Source organism: Athene cunicularia, assembly GCF_003259725.1.
Source record: "Athene cunicularia isolate RWA chromosome Z unlocalized genomic scaffold, athCun1 chrZ_part1, whole genome shotgun sequence".
Lineage (NCBI taxonomy): Eukaryota > Metazoa > Chordata > Aves > Strigiformes > Strigidae > Athene > Athene cunicularia.
The window spans coordinates 27,809,950-27,822,579 of NW_020799142.1; the positions used below are offsets into that span (position 1 = coordinate 27,809,950).

The 12,630-nt window shown below is 43.2% G+C and overlaps 1 protein-coding gene across 15 annotated transcripts in view; it reads right to left on the reverse strand.

Moving 5' to 3' along the window:
* Positions 1-12,630, reverse strand: part of CELF4 (CUGBP Elav-like family member 4) — a 707,595-nt gene that overhangs the window by 77,472 nt on the left and 617,493 nt on the right. For all 15 annotated transcript variants that reach the window (XM_026865422.1, XM_026865420.1, XM_026865424.1 and 12 more), the window contains exon 6: positions 6,075-6,218. In XM_026865422.1, the coding sequence (XP_026721223.1) occupies positions 6,075-6,218 (144 nt within the window). The remainder of the gene's footprint in view (positions 1-6,074; positions 6,219-12,630) is intronic.

Consider the following 12,630-nt stretch of genomic DNA (forward strand, 5'->3'; position numbering starts at 1 on the left):
GTCCCTCTGTAGCCACTGTCAGTGACGTGTGGGGGGGGTGAGGACACGTGGCCAGAGGTGGTGTTGAGAATGGGACGGCCACCTCATCAGGTGACTATCAGACAGAAGGGGTGTGCAACTGCATGCAAGGAAAGGGAATACTGTCCTTTTCTTACAGGAGGAACAGATGCACAAAGAGAGGGAGGAACTTTCTCAAGGCCAAAACCCCCTGCTAGAAATAGGACAAGGATGCTACAGCCTGCCTTCTCAAGCCCCCAAAGAAATACGTGTGAAACTGAAGAAGGGGAAGAGAAGAGTGAAGGACTATTTCTGATGTGCTCTTTTTGAAATAGCATGATCATTGTCCTTGGAGAAGCCTTACTCTGAACAATCTGATGACCTTCCCATTATTTTCAGTGTTATTTCCTAGTGTCTCTGAACCACATGAAGCTTTGTTTGACTTTTCATATTCTTCATTCAGTAATAATAATAAAAGTAATAACAACATCCCACGCTTCCCACCTCTAATGATCTATAGAAACACTTAGCTAATTAATACTCATGGTATCCCTATGATACAAAGAGCTAAGTAAAGTGATTAATCAAGCAGTAAGAGGACTCATATTTGATAAAATCACAGAATTGACAAATTCAAACAAACAGAAGATATTCTGTAAAAAAACTAGAATGGTCCTTCAGACGTCTTAATGTTTTCTTGAAAACAGAAATTTCTGCTTTGAAAATAAAATTGAAATTTAATTAAGATTTTAAAAAGCCTAAACAAATGTGCCACATTCTGGATTCATGTGCCTTAGTGTCTTTCTGAAGCCTGATACACAATAGTTTGCAATTTTAACTTCCTGAGAACTGTGGAAAAAACCCCAAACCAAAAAAAAAAAAAAAAAAAAAAAATCTGAGTGTTCATTATTTCTGAATTACCAGGAAGCTGACAATCAGAAATATGGTATTAGCCCTGCTACAAAGTATTATGGTTTTGAAATAGCTTCCTTTTCTGGAACGGATCAGAACAAGTGATTTGCATGACAGGTATTATTTACCAAATATACTGTCCCATTTTGGTCATTTAAATATAATAACTATTATGTACAGAAGATAGTCTATATTCAGTAAATTTTCCCTGATTTGATAGGGCTAGCTGAATTTTTTAAGTATCTTTCCAAAATAATTTCACAGTATGAATAGAATAAATATTGGAACAAGTGATTCTTCCCTTCAGCACTAGCTCAGATCGTTTAGCAGAAATATCCTTTCATCTCCACAGGAGCTGGGACAGGGAGGCAGAGGGGGACACCTACACTTTTATGGTCAGCACAGTAGTCACTGCTGCCCTAACTTCCCAAGGTGACTGCTTATGATGATGACCGAGAACTTTGCTGGGTTGGATATTCCCAGGTTTTTTGCAGTTATTGTCTGCAGTTCAGGAGCTGCAACCATTTGTACTTTTTCAGAGTGAGGGGCGCTGGGATTTACTGATGGGAAAGGACTTGCTCCAGGCTGGAGAGCAAATGTTACCATTGCCTATGTTGCCTCTGTCCCCATCTGTCTGTTTTTACTCACTAACTCTATGCCTGTCCCCTGCTGCAAGATGCAATCAGTCCCACGGTTGGATTTTGGCCAGGAGACCGTGGCTAACACTGCCACCCCATTTTTTATGCAAACTTGATTTATGACTTTGATCTTATTTTAAATAATTTAAAAATTAAATAATTTATACAGTATCTGTCACTTTCCAAGGCTTCTTCCTTTGTTCTTGCTTTGTTCTTCTGCATTTTCCTATCTTTCCAACACTTTTTGATCTGTGCACATTTCCTTTTCTGCATAGCGGGGCAGCAGTGGCATGAGACAGCTGCTAACTACTTGTTACTTTCTTCACAGAAAGAAGACCTGCAGGAATTTTTGCCACTCTTGCTTATTTGGACCATCTCTATACTACCACCATTACAGTCTCGTTTGACTTTTACTGCTCATGATTTTGGGCTTGGCTACCCCACTGCTTACCAGGGTCTAAGAAGGTGTGCTGTGCTGCTCTGAGCTGGAGTGTGTGCCTTCAGGCTTGTTCTCAACTGGCAGCAAATCAAAGGTGGTGTCACCTAGCATCAGTCTCCTTCTCTCCAGGCTCAGTTCAGATCTATACCTCAAGCCAGCCTTAACTGAGACTGCAGAAACAGCTATCAATACCCAGCTGATGTAGATCCACAGCAATCTGACAACAAAAAGGGCTGGTGCCCTATACATGTGTGAACTAACATAAATAATAGCCCCATAAAAGGAAAGTTAAATGAGTATGGGAAGATATTGCTGAAAAGAAAAAACCTAAAACAATCAAAAAACCCCTGAAACAAATTAGTATAGGGGCTCTGGGAGCTTTAGAGAGCCATGAAACCTGACTTGCCTTGAGCTGCATACAAAAGAGGTGAGGTGGGTCTGATGTGACTTTCTGTGTCACTGAAATAGCACACAGAGTTAGTGCCAAGCTTTGTCTGGTCTGCTTGCAGGTGGCACATGAGTAGGGGAGGCAAAAACACACACAGTGGAGAACTCCCTTTGCTTCCTGATTGTTTTACCTCTGGATCTGAGGCCATATGGCTGCTGAACCCAAGGACTAGTTGCTTAGCTGATGTGAGGCCATTGCTCTTATCAAGGTTAAAGTTGCTTAAACTGAGGTTGAGTGTCTTGACGTTGAGCAGCAGCAAGGAGTGAACTGTGTCATGGCTATTTGCTGAGCTGCAAAGGAGGTAACTCAAAGATGAGCTGGGCCCCAAAGCGGTCCTGGTGGCCACACTGTCCGCTACCAGTCAAACACTGATGGGCGGACACCCTCCCTGCCTCTCCCCAGTGCTGCTGCTGGGATTGCAAATCCACTCCTGCCCACTAATCTCTTAAACAGCCACACCATGTGGGTTTCTGCTGCACTGGCCACCTTGATGCACGGAGACCTTTTTGCAGGAGCTAATCCAGTCCCAGTGATGTGCATGATGCCTCTCTTGGGGGGATTCAGCAAGAAACTGCTGACTGGAAACCTTCTCCACGGGGACAGACCATTAGAAACTATTGGTTAACCAGCTCTCGTGGGATTGCTTCGGAACTTATATGGAGAAATCAGTCAAGCCTGAACTGCAGTGGGATAGCTGGGAGGACAGGTTGTGAGTACAAATCAGAGAGCTAGTGCGTCATGCTAGTCCTGGCCTTATTACTAAACACTGAGGTAGTTCTTAAACTTGTTTTACCATCATGCCCCTGTGTGAAAATCCATGGAGAGACAGCACAAGAGAGAGCCATGCCCCTAAGGGAGAAGGGAAAATAAATAAATGTGATCATCAGCTTTATTTGTACATGGGTAAATGAGACCAGGGGGTCAAACTATTCACCCAAGGTCACACGAGTTGCTGGTGGCAGTGACATCAGCTGTCATCGCTGTCCTGCTCTTGCATTTTCACTGTTTCACCTTCCGTTCTCCTGACTTGCCTTAGTTCTTCAACTTCAGTTCAGGCTGAATAAAATTGCCCCTCCTTTCTCTCTCCTCTTATCGATTCTTCCATCTCCCGCTGGCATTTGTGAGGTGCCAATCACCCTGATATCTAAGAGCTAGCAGTCCGAGGTGGATTAATCGGGACCGAGGGAACGTCACAGAGCCTCGGCATTCCCTTCCTTCCCTTTTGTGTGAGACTATGAGATGAAGCAGATAGGGAGAGACACAGATAGGGAGCCTGATTGAGAGACAGCATCTGAGCACGCTCTGGGTGTACAGGCGCCACATGGAAATGTGATCCCATCATTTAGACAGCTCTGAAGTCCCCAGGGTAATTGGTGTCACCAGCTTGTCATATTCAATGGGTCAGGATCTAAAACTTATTCTTTCCCCCATATTAGCATATTTACCAGGGAAAAAAAAAAAAAAAAAAAAAAAAAAAAAAAAAAAAGAGATGGGTCCTATTCTGCTTTCACATAAATCAATAGGAAAAATATTAATTGGTTTCAATTGGAGTGGGAGCAAACCCAGGAATTGTTTTCACTCTTTTGGTGGTGATAAATCCTCACTCAAGCACCTAATCTCATAATGTCCCATATTATCTGGTGACAAATAGATGGAGGAAACTTTTGTGGTGCAAAGATGCAGACTGCATCCTCTTTTATATCAATATAAACCTAGGCTGGCAATCAGAAGAATCACTCCAGATAAAAAATGATGCGAGAAGCGTTTTTGGACCAGAGCATTGGGGCGCTGGTGTCTTTACCACCTCTCCAGCTGCCTGATCAATGCCTGTAGTATAACACTGAAGCCATATCTCCTGCCTGACAACCTCTGCAGATGTTTGTCTTGAGCTGCCCATGGGTCAGCTCCTGTTAATTCCTCTGGTACACAGGGGCACAGATGCTGCATCTCTCTGCCTGGCTGCTGGCCACTGACCTGGGCTCAGCTGTGATTTACTGTCTCTTTTCCTCCTGTAACCTTCCCTGGCCAGGATGGCAGTTAAACACAGCCAGGCTGGGGAGGGACATGTGAGGAGGGGAGCAGGGGACAAAGGAAGAGGCAAAGATTGTCTTTGACTGGAATAAAACTAAAGAGGACAAAATGGAAGGAGAAGACAAAATGGGGAGAGAAAAGAAAAAGTCTACAATAGCATCAGGAGTGCATCTGGAAAGAGAGGAGGAACTTCTGTGGAGCTCTACAGCATGCCCTCATGACTCTACATGGTTCAGGCAAAGGACAGGCTGGGCTGTATCAAGCATTCGGTGAGGCACAGGACACTCAATGGAGGACAGAAATTTCAAGGCACTCAAGTTAATAAAAGAACATGTCAATGTGATGGGAAATCCATGGCACCAAAGTCTGGGAAAGAAATAGTCAGGGAAGAAAGCAGAGCCTTGTGGTCAGTGTGCTGGAGGGAGAATGGGTGCACTGGAGTGTGATTCTTGAGTTGGCCCTTTATACCTAAGGCAAGGCATTTGGTCTTTCTCATTCAGGAAGATGTTGCTCTGGAAAATGGGATTAATGGTACTTCCCTCCTGTATACAAGTCCAGCACAGAGCACAAGAGGGCTTCATTTTGTCACCAAACGGATGAATCACCTAGATGCACTGTCACTGCCTGCAAATCTGCTCCAGAGAAGACAGCCAAAGTCACCTGGCAGTATTGTGTCTGCCTGCTGCAGGGGTCATCTCTACCTTCCTCTGAAATATCTGGCAGAGAGACCAAGTTACCTGGACCTAATCTTGTCTTGCAGGTCCTTGCTAATTGTAGCCTAAGGAAAGGTAGTTATGTCAGAGGCATCCATTTCAGAGCTTTGTCAAGAGCCCAGATCCCTGGACGGTCACATTTTCTCAGAGGCCCAGGGTTCAGGTTTGGTACGTAAGTAGGATACCTGAAGTTAGACAGTGCAACAACACTGCTTCAAATAGCTGATGTGTTTTCCCAGTGTGCTCAAATTGTACTGTTTTGGGGAGACAGGACTGTGTGTGTGCATATGTCTGCCTGTCCATTTTAGTATTATCTAGCATGCTTTCATGAATCTAAAAGCACTTCTGTCAGCAGCTGCCATTTTATCCTGTGGTCACTCCAGAGGTAGCCGCAATGATGCATGGGACATCAGAGGTTGGCCAAATGGAGCAGAGCCACCTCCTCCACTCAGCTCAGTCTATGTGGCTTGGGAGCAGAGGAGGGCCAGAAAGGTATCTGTGCCCCCATAAACCTTCTTTGGCGGCAGCTGGTGCTGACACTGGGGAGAGAACTAGGATAAGATGAATTCAGGACCATTTTATCCAAATCCTCAAATGTTAGTTGTGATTGGACTTGACAGCAATAGCTGAGACCCCATCGGCAGCGTCTTGCATGGGTTCACACATTATCACAGTGAACTTACTGCTAGAATTACACCTCTGAGACTTGCCTGGGAGATGCCCTTGTCTGCCCTGAATGGCATGGCTTAGTTTGCTCCCATTATGTAACCAGTTTAACATAGAAATCACTGGTTCCTCCTCTGCTCAGTTTTTCCTCTGCTCACATGTGTTTTTGTGCAGTTCTAGGTGTTGTTCCCATTCCCATGAACATGCATAGAACCAGTGTCTATACTTACTGCCTGTGCATAGGCGCCATATGCTCCAAACTGGATGGCCATGGGGTTGAACATGCCCATTTGTCCTGCCATTTGCTGCATGCGTCTCATTGTACGCTCCTTGTCTGTATCAGCAAACTTCACCACCAGGCTTGAAGAGGCTCCCTGCAGCACAGGAAACAAAAGGAGACACAGAAGGGAATTAGCCCAATACACATTGTCTCATGCAATCCACAATCTAACACAGATGTGGTAGCATGAGATCCAGCTGGCACTGTTTTTTCCCACACAACCTCTCAGAGGCCTTTTGAATTTGACCTATGCAAAGAGGCTGAGAGCACCAGGGAGGAAGTAAAGGATCCTGGAGGGTGAATGACTGAGGCCAGCAGCCTTGTTCCTAGTTTCCTCCAAAATTCAAATCTCCAGGCTGTCATTAATGTTCTCGCTGCAAAAGTTGTTGCCTTGTTCTTTCAACATATAGGACACCTTCTGACCCAGCAGGTTGTACCATCAGAGGACAAAGAGCTGAACTCAGTACAGCAAAATGCAGGGGCTTTTGATGGATGAATGTGGTAGGATTTGTGAACTGATTTATTCTGATGAAATGTGTTAGTTCTGTTCATGCCAGACCTCCTGATCTGGATCACCCTTTCACACTGCCGTATCTTGTAACCCTCATGTCCAGCGAGAAATCCATGCCCAGCCTTGGAGACAGGTTTCAGTATGTTGAGCAAAGTGTATGTCTCACCACAAGGCAGCATCTCTTCAGCACTGTTAAACTTGGGGAGCAAAAATAGTACCTGGTCAACCTGAGCTTCCTCTCCATGAACAGTAGGAAATAAAGGCTAGCACAGAAGAGCCCACATTTAATGTTACACTTTTCCAGAAAAGCTTTATGGTCTTTGGGTTATGTCTGCACTCAATACCAGTGCAGAACTACAGATGATCATCACAGGTGGCTGCAGAAGTTTGTGAAAAATGTAGAGCTTTTAGGAATGAAAGAAATCCCTCTTGTCCCCAGAATGAGGTGAAAGATCAGTCACTGCAATTCTTCTGTTTCTGATAGGAGGCAGAGATGGGAAGAAATAGTTCTACTCAGGAAGGAAGGCACTGGTATTTTTTTGTCTGGCTCCAAGGACGTCCTAACTTCATGGGTTGGTTGATTCCCCACAGCGCGGTCTCCCTGGGGAAACAGGGGTGTAGGGGAGGGGGGGATCTGGCAGCAGCCCCGACAGCAGGCAGATAGTTGTCTCAGGAGCTGGGCTGCCATCAAGCCTGGGGAGATGGGCAGGTGAGCTGTCAGGAGACTGACAAAGAGCAGCTGAAATCATCGCGCTCCCACGGTACAGTTCCCTTTTGACACACTGGTATTCACTGATGGAAATACAGTCAGTGGGGAAATAGCCAGCTCAGCCTCTGGCAGTGGCAGTAGAGGAAGTCCAGATCTATGCCAGAGGAGCTAGGCTGTTTCAGGGCCCTTGTTTTTCTAGCAGAGGTGGGATTGCCTGGGATTGCACAGGGTTAGTGTTATTAACTGGCTTACATACACCCCTATGTACCTGTAAACAGGAAAAAATAGTCTCAGTGAAAGCAGAGTAGCTCTGCTATGAATTGGGAATAGCATAGTAAACCACAGCTATGGATGGATGTATACGTAAGTCCAAGCTATGCATATTCAACAGCCTCTCCAGATCCTCAGTTATGAATAAAGAATTGAGGAATTAACTTGCTAAAAAAAACCCCAAACAATCTAAGGCTACACAATCAGCGATGTTCCCCTGGATTAGCAGCCTGTTCTGGAAGAAAGTGATTTTCATTGGTAAAGAATTTTTCTTTTTGACCTGTTAGTCTCTCTCTAGTAAATCTGTAACCTACTCAAACAATGTGGTGAAAAGCAAGGGGTTGAAAGAAATGCTTTAGGAAAAGAAAGGGATGGAGAGATGAATGCTCTATTCAAGGGTGGAGAGAAGTCTTCAAAAGTTATTATAAGACCAAAATAGAAAGCAATGAGTGGGGGAAGAGAAGGAAAATATATCTAGACAAAATTCCACTGCATTTCTGTTCAAGGCTGGGAGACTTTTCATTTTTTTAGATCACAAGATGTAGTTATTGATCCTTCCCCAAATCACACTCTTAATTGCAGCTCATCGACAAATGAATATTTTAATGCATACATTTCCTGCTAATTATCACCTGGACTAGTCCTTAATTAGATTTCAACACTCATTTAATTAACCCTGATCCAAGAGACTATTTGGTAACCTGAATCTAATGATTTAAACCTATTTGGAGGGAGGCACTGGTCCACAGCAGATCGGGCTGTTCAGAACTGCTGTTGTGATTTGCAGAGCAGAGTCTGCAGTGTGGTGGGCACAATGCAGCTTGGAGGATTTTGAAACTGAATAATGTGAATAAATATCCATCTTGCAAATGGGTTTTGAAGATACGTCCTGTTAACAGAACAGAGAAGTGTAAATAAGTTGGTGTCTTCTTCCTTCCGCTTTTCTTTCTGTCTCTATCTACCCCCGAGATCTTGAGTCCAGAGAACTGCCTCAGGAAATTGCTGATGCCTCACACTGTTGAAAACCAAGCTATTATTGTATGTAGCATCATGAAAACATGGGTAACCTCCACAGGAACTTCTTGCCCCTGGAGTGTTCTTCCCTCCTGATGTGAGTCATATTGACTGCACAGCAGCCGTTTGACCCAATGGGATCTAAGACTGCCACTTATGAGATGTTTTTCTGGGTTGCCTGTCGCAGCAGGACTTCAGGCCCCTTTGAACATCACTATCATACACACAGGGCAGACAGGCCACTGGCAAATAGAAGCAAGTTAGAGCACATACTACAAAAAAGAGGAGACAAAAAAGGGGGTTACTAAGTGTCCTGCAATGGGGCCCAATAGAGATGCTGCATTGCTCTCGAATCTGAAGACTGAGCTTGGGACTGATACTTTTTGTATGTGGTTCCTCATCTGCAGACCTTTCATGTGACCCAAAGGAAATCAGGCAGTAAACTCTATCAGATCGCCCAGTGTAGGATTTTTAGCAGAGTAACCAAACAATGTTGTTCATCTACAGCAGAACAAGACTGCTTTCTACTCCAGTGACTCCTACTAATCCACTGGATAACATTAGAAATGCCCCAGAATGGGCCAGATTTTCCATGGGGTAAAAACTGCAGAGCCTTTCATCTGGACTATTTATTGCTTCCACAAGCAGTTAAACCGTGGTGTAAATCAGCTCTTGTCTGCTGACAAAGGCAATAGATCCTGTCTGCTCAGTCATTTATTAGTAATTCATAATATCCCCCTTGCTCTCTCCGCTTTTTGGACTGGACCTTACATTTTGCCAAACCTCAAGAGAATTACAGTGGGTAAGTCAATAATATGTGAAATGTACTTTGAGATCTGTATGTTAATTCCGCATTTTACCGAGGAAAGTACCTGTTTATTTCTCTACCCGACAGATCCACAATCAAAAGAGACTATACGAAAGTGAACATTCCTGCTGGCACCTCTGCAATAGCCTACTTGGAATTGGCATTTATCTCCTTTCCCATCAAATCAACCTCCTTTTTCAAGTGCTTTGATATCTACTGATGAAAAGAATAATATAAGGGCTAAGTATTATTATGCTTTCCCTATTCTCTCTTGGGCCAGCAAGTCTACTTAATATGACTATCTTGTTTCCTGTCCCTCTTTTACGCACGGTAATGAATTGCTCCCCTTAGTCAGCAGAGTCAGATGTGCTCCACACTGGTGAGGTGAGGGAAAAGATGGAGGAAAAATCGCTCTGTGCCACACTCACTTTGTAATCCCTGATCAGAGTCCTCTGTGGGAAAACCTAATTTCCCAGCCTGTCTTGACGTGTGAAATAAAGTAATTCTTGAAAATGGGAACTTGACAGGTTGCTTGTGAAATTTCATATTCAACTAAAAATAAAATATCCATCCATTGATATTTCATTTAAAGGCAAAGGAAAGCAAATCTTTTGCCTGTTGGTTGGGACTGTTTCCTATTAGTTATGGCCTTTCAAATTCAGCGTATACACAAATTAAGCAAAAGCTTTTTGGGAGACCAGATAATACTGCATGGCATCAGGAAAAGTTGCTTCTCCCTAGAACAATATTAATAGGAAAAGTTTTGTGTTTCCTTGCAGAATATATGTCTGAATTTTCTTTTCCTGTCAGCTCTATAAGTCTCCTCTGACTCAATATGTTACCGATCTCTACAGATGGTTAGACATCTTTTTCTTGCAAAACTGATGAATTTGGGTCTAATTTGCCAAAGCCATTAAATCATGTTTCGCTTTAAGCTTAGTGAATGTCCTATTGGAGGTAAGCATACACTCAAGTACTTTACTGCAAAGGTGTCTCTCTCATACAGGTGACCTTCTATTGGGTACCTCAAACAGAGCCAGTTAAAAGTTCTGGACAAAAAATATTAAAAAAAAAAGACATTATATTGAAGTTCTAGTGATTAAAGCTCTTGAGTATAAGATATCCTAATGTGCAGATCCTATTAAGTACCTTCTAAAATGCCAGCTGTGAACACCAGCTAAGATGCTTAAATGAATAGGTGCTGCTGGATACTTCTCACTTGGGCAATCAGACTACCTTCCTAAGTGTCACCATGTGAATGAGATTGTTTGTGCTGGAAATTTTGTCTTAGCACTCCTTTTGTGACTACAAAACAGAGCTGTGAGGATGCTGACCTTCAGCAAGGCATTCAAGGTGCTAGTTCCACACAAGGATCCTTGACGTTAGGGCCCGAAAACCAAAGGGAGGATTTCTTTGCTTTGGGCTCTGTCAGATCAGGCCATTTGGTGTGATGCCTCTTAAATCTGAAAACAAAACCAGATTTTTTTTTGGAAATGCCTCTGTAGCTCTACTGAAACTAGGGCTGCTGAATTAGCCAGAGGGGGTTTCATCCCAACCTGGGATTTTAGACAAGCAAAAAAGAAACTACTGTCCAATTAAAACCGTAGAGCAGAGGGAATTTTAGTTAGGTAGAAATGTAATTACCCATGCTGGAAGATGGCCAGAAGACCAGAACTAACATCCCTCCCCTCTTGTGAAATATGTGATGTTTTTCTCTACTTAGGGTTTCAATTTCATGTCTCATCTGGAAGATGAGTAGGATGGCAGTCAGTAGGAACGATTTCCAGTGTTCAGTCCTGAGAGCTGGTTTAGACACACCTGTTACGAGAATGACAGAGACGGAGTGGGGAAAGGAGACATTCATCCAGGGCTGGAGTGACAGACCCTTTGATGATGATCCTCCCTCGGTAGAGGGGATTCTTCATGCGGTGTCTAAGCAGAGAGAGTTGCTGCAGGTACTTCCCTTCACAGGTCTCCAGAGCTATAATATATTTGGAGTGGAATCTTGATTTAGGTTTTACTTGCCTGTACACTACTTAGCAGGTAGTGAGCTAAAGTTATTGCTTTCCACAGGGCAATAGAATCATTGACTCCTGGTGGCTCTGTACCCAATTCTAATTAGGAGGAGCTCAATATATACTTCGTATTAGTATACCCCTCAAATCAAAACCAGATATCCAAACAACCTAAACTTCAAAGCAGAGTTCTTCAGGCCGTTCCTCGTTTTTCAGCTCAGTCTATGGATGATAAAACTCCTCACAGAATCATTCACCTTCCTTAATACATTACGAAGTGGAAAGTGTTGTTATATCAACAGACTGGAAATCCTTACTTGCTGTTTAGGAGTATGAGAGGAATAATTTATTCAGTTTTGTCTATTTGAAAAAAACTTAAAATCCAGAATTGAAAAGAAAATATTGTAGGTTTCCCTTTCTGAATTAGAGTTAAATGGTTTGGAAGATAAGATATGATTGGTTCTGTATCTAGTATAAATATACATTTTTCTGAAAATATTCTGATGACAACAAATGATGACTTGATGTAATTTTTTTATAAATTATTATTACTATTAAGAAAATGTTTGGTAGCTGCATCATAGAGTGCCATGAAAGCTAGTATCCAAATGATCTCTCTTACTAGCTAAATAGGCAAGGTTGAAAATAAGGGAAGTGGAATAACTCCAGAGCCATAAAGTGAAATGTGTATTGTCACAGCAAGGCAGCATCACAACCAGGTATTGAGCCTGTGATGCTTCAGAACTCTGCCCACATGAGCTCCACTCTCTTCCTTGGCAGTTCAGGTTAAGGACATGAACAGCCTAAGATGGCTTGGAAAGAAACAGATGTTGAGGACGAGCTGGCAAGCTGGGCAGATACTTTTCAACTGTGCATGTGACATAAAACAACACTTCAGTGGCACTGAGTTACAAACACGCGGCACATGACTGGGCATCCCAGATCACTGTCATGCTGTATGACTCCAGGCTGTCATGGTGTAAAGCATTTTGCAGTATATTTTAACTGAAGATCTCCAAGCACTGTACAACGATAGGATTATTAATCAATAAATGATTCTGCTTACAGGGAGGTATCACCCATGCTTTATTATGGTGAAACAAGTGGCTAACTGAAGCTATAAGATGGTGTGAACTCATAGAAGATCTGCTGGTTTTGGTGGAACAGGAAGTTTGTTTA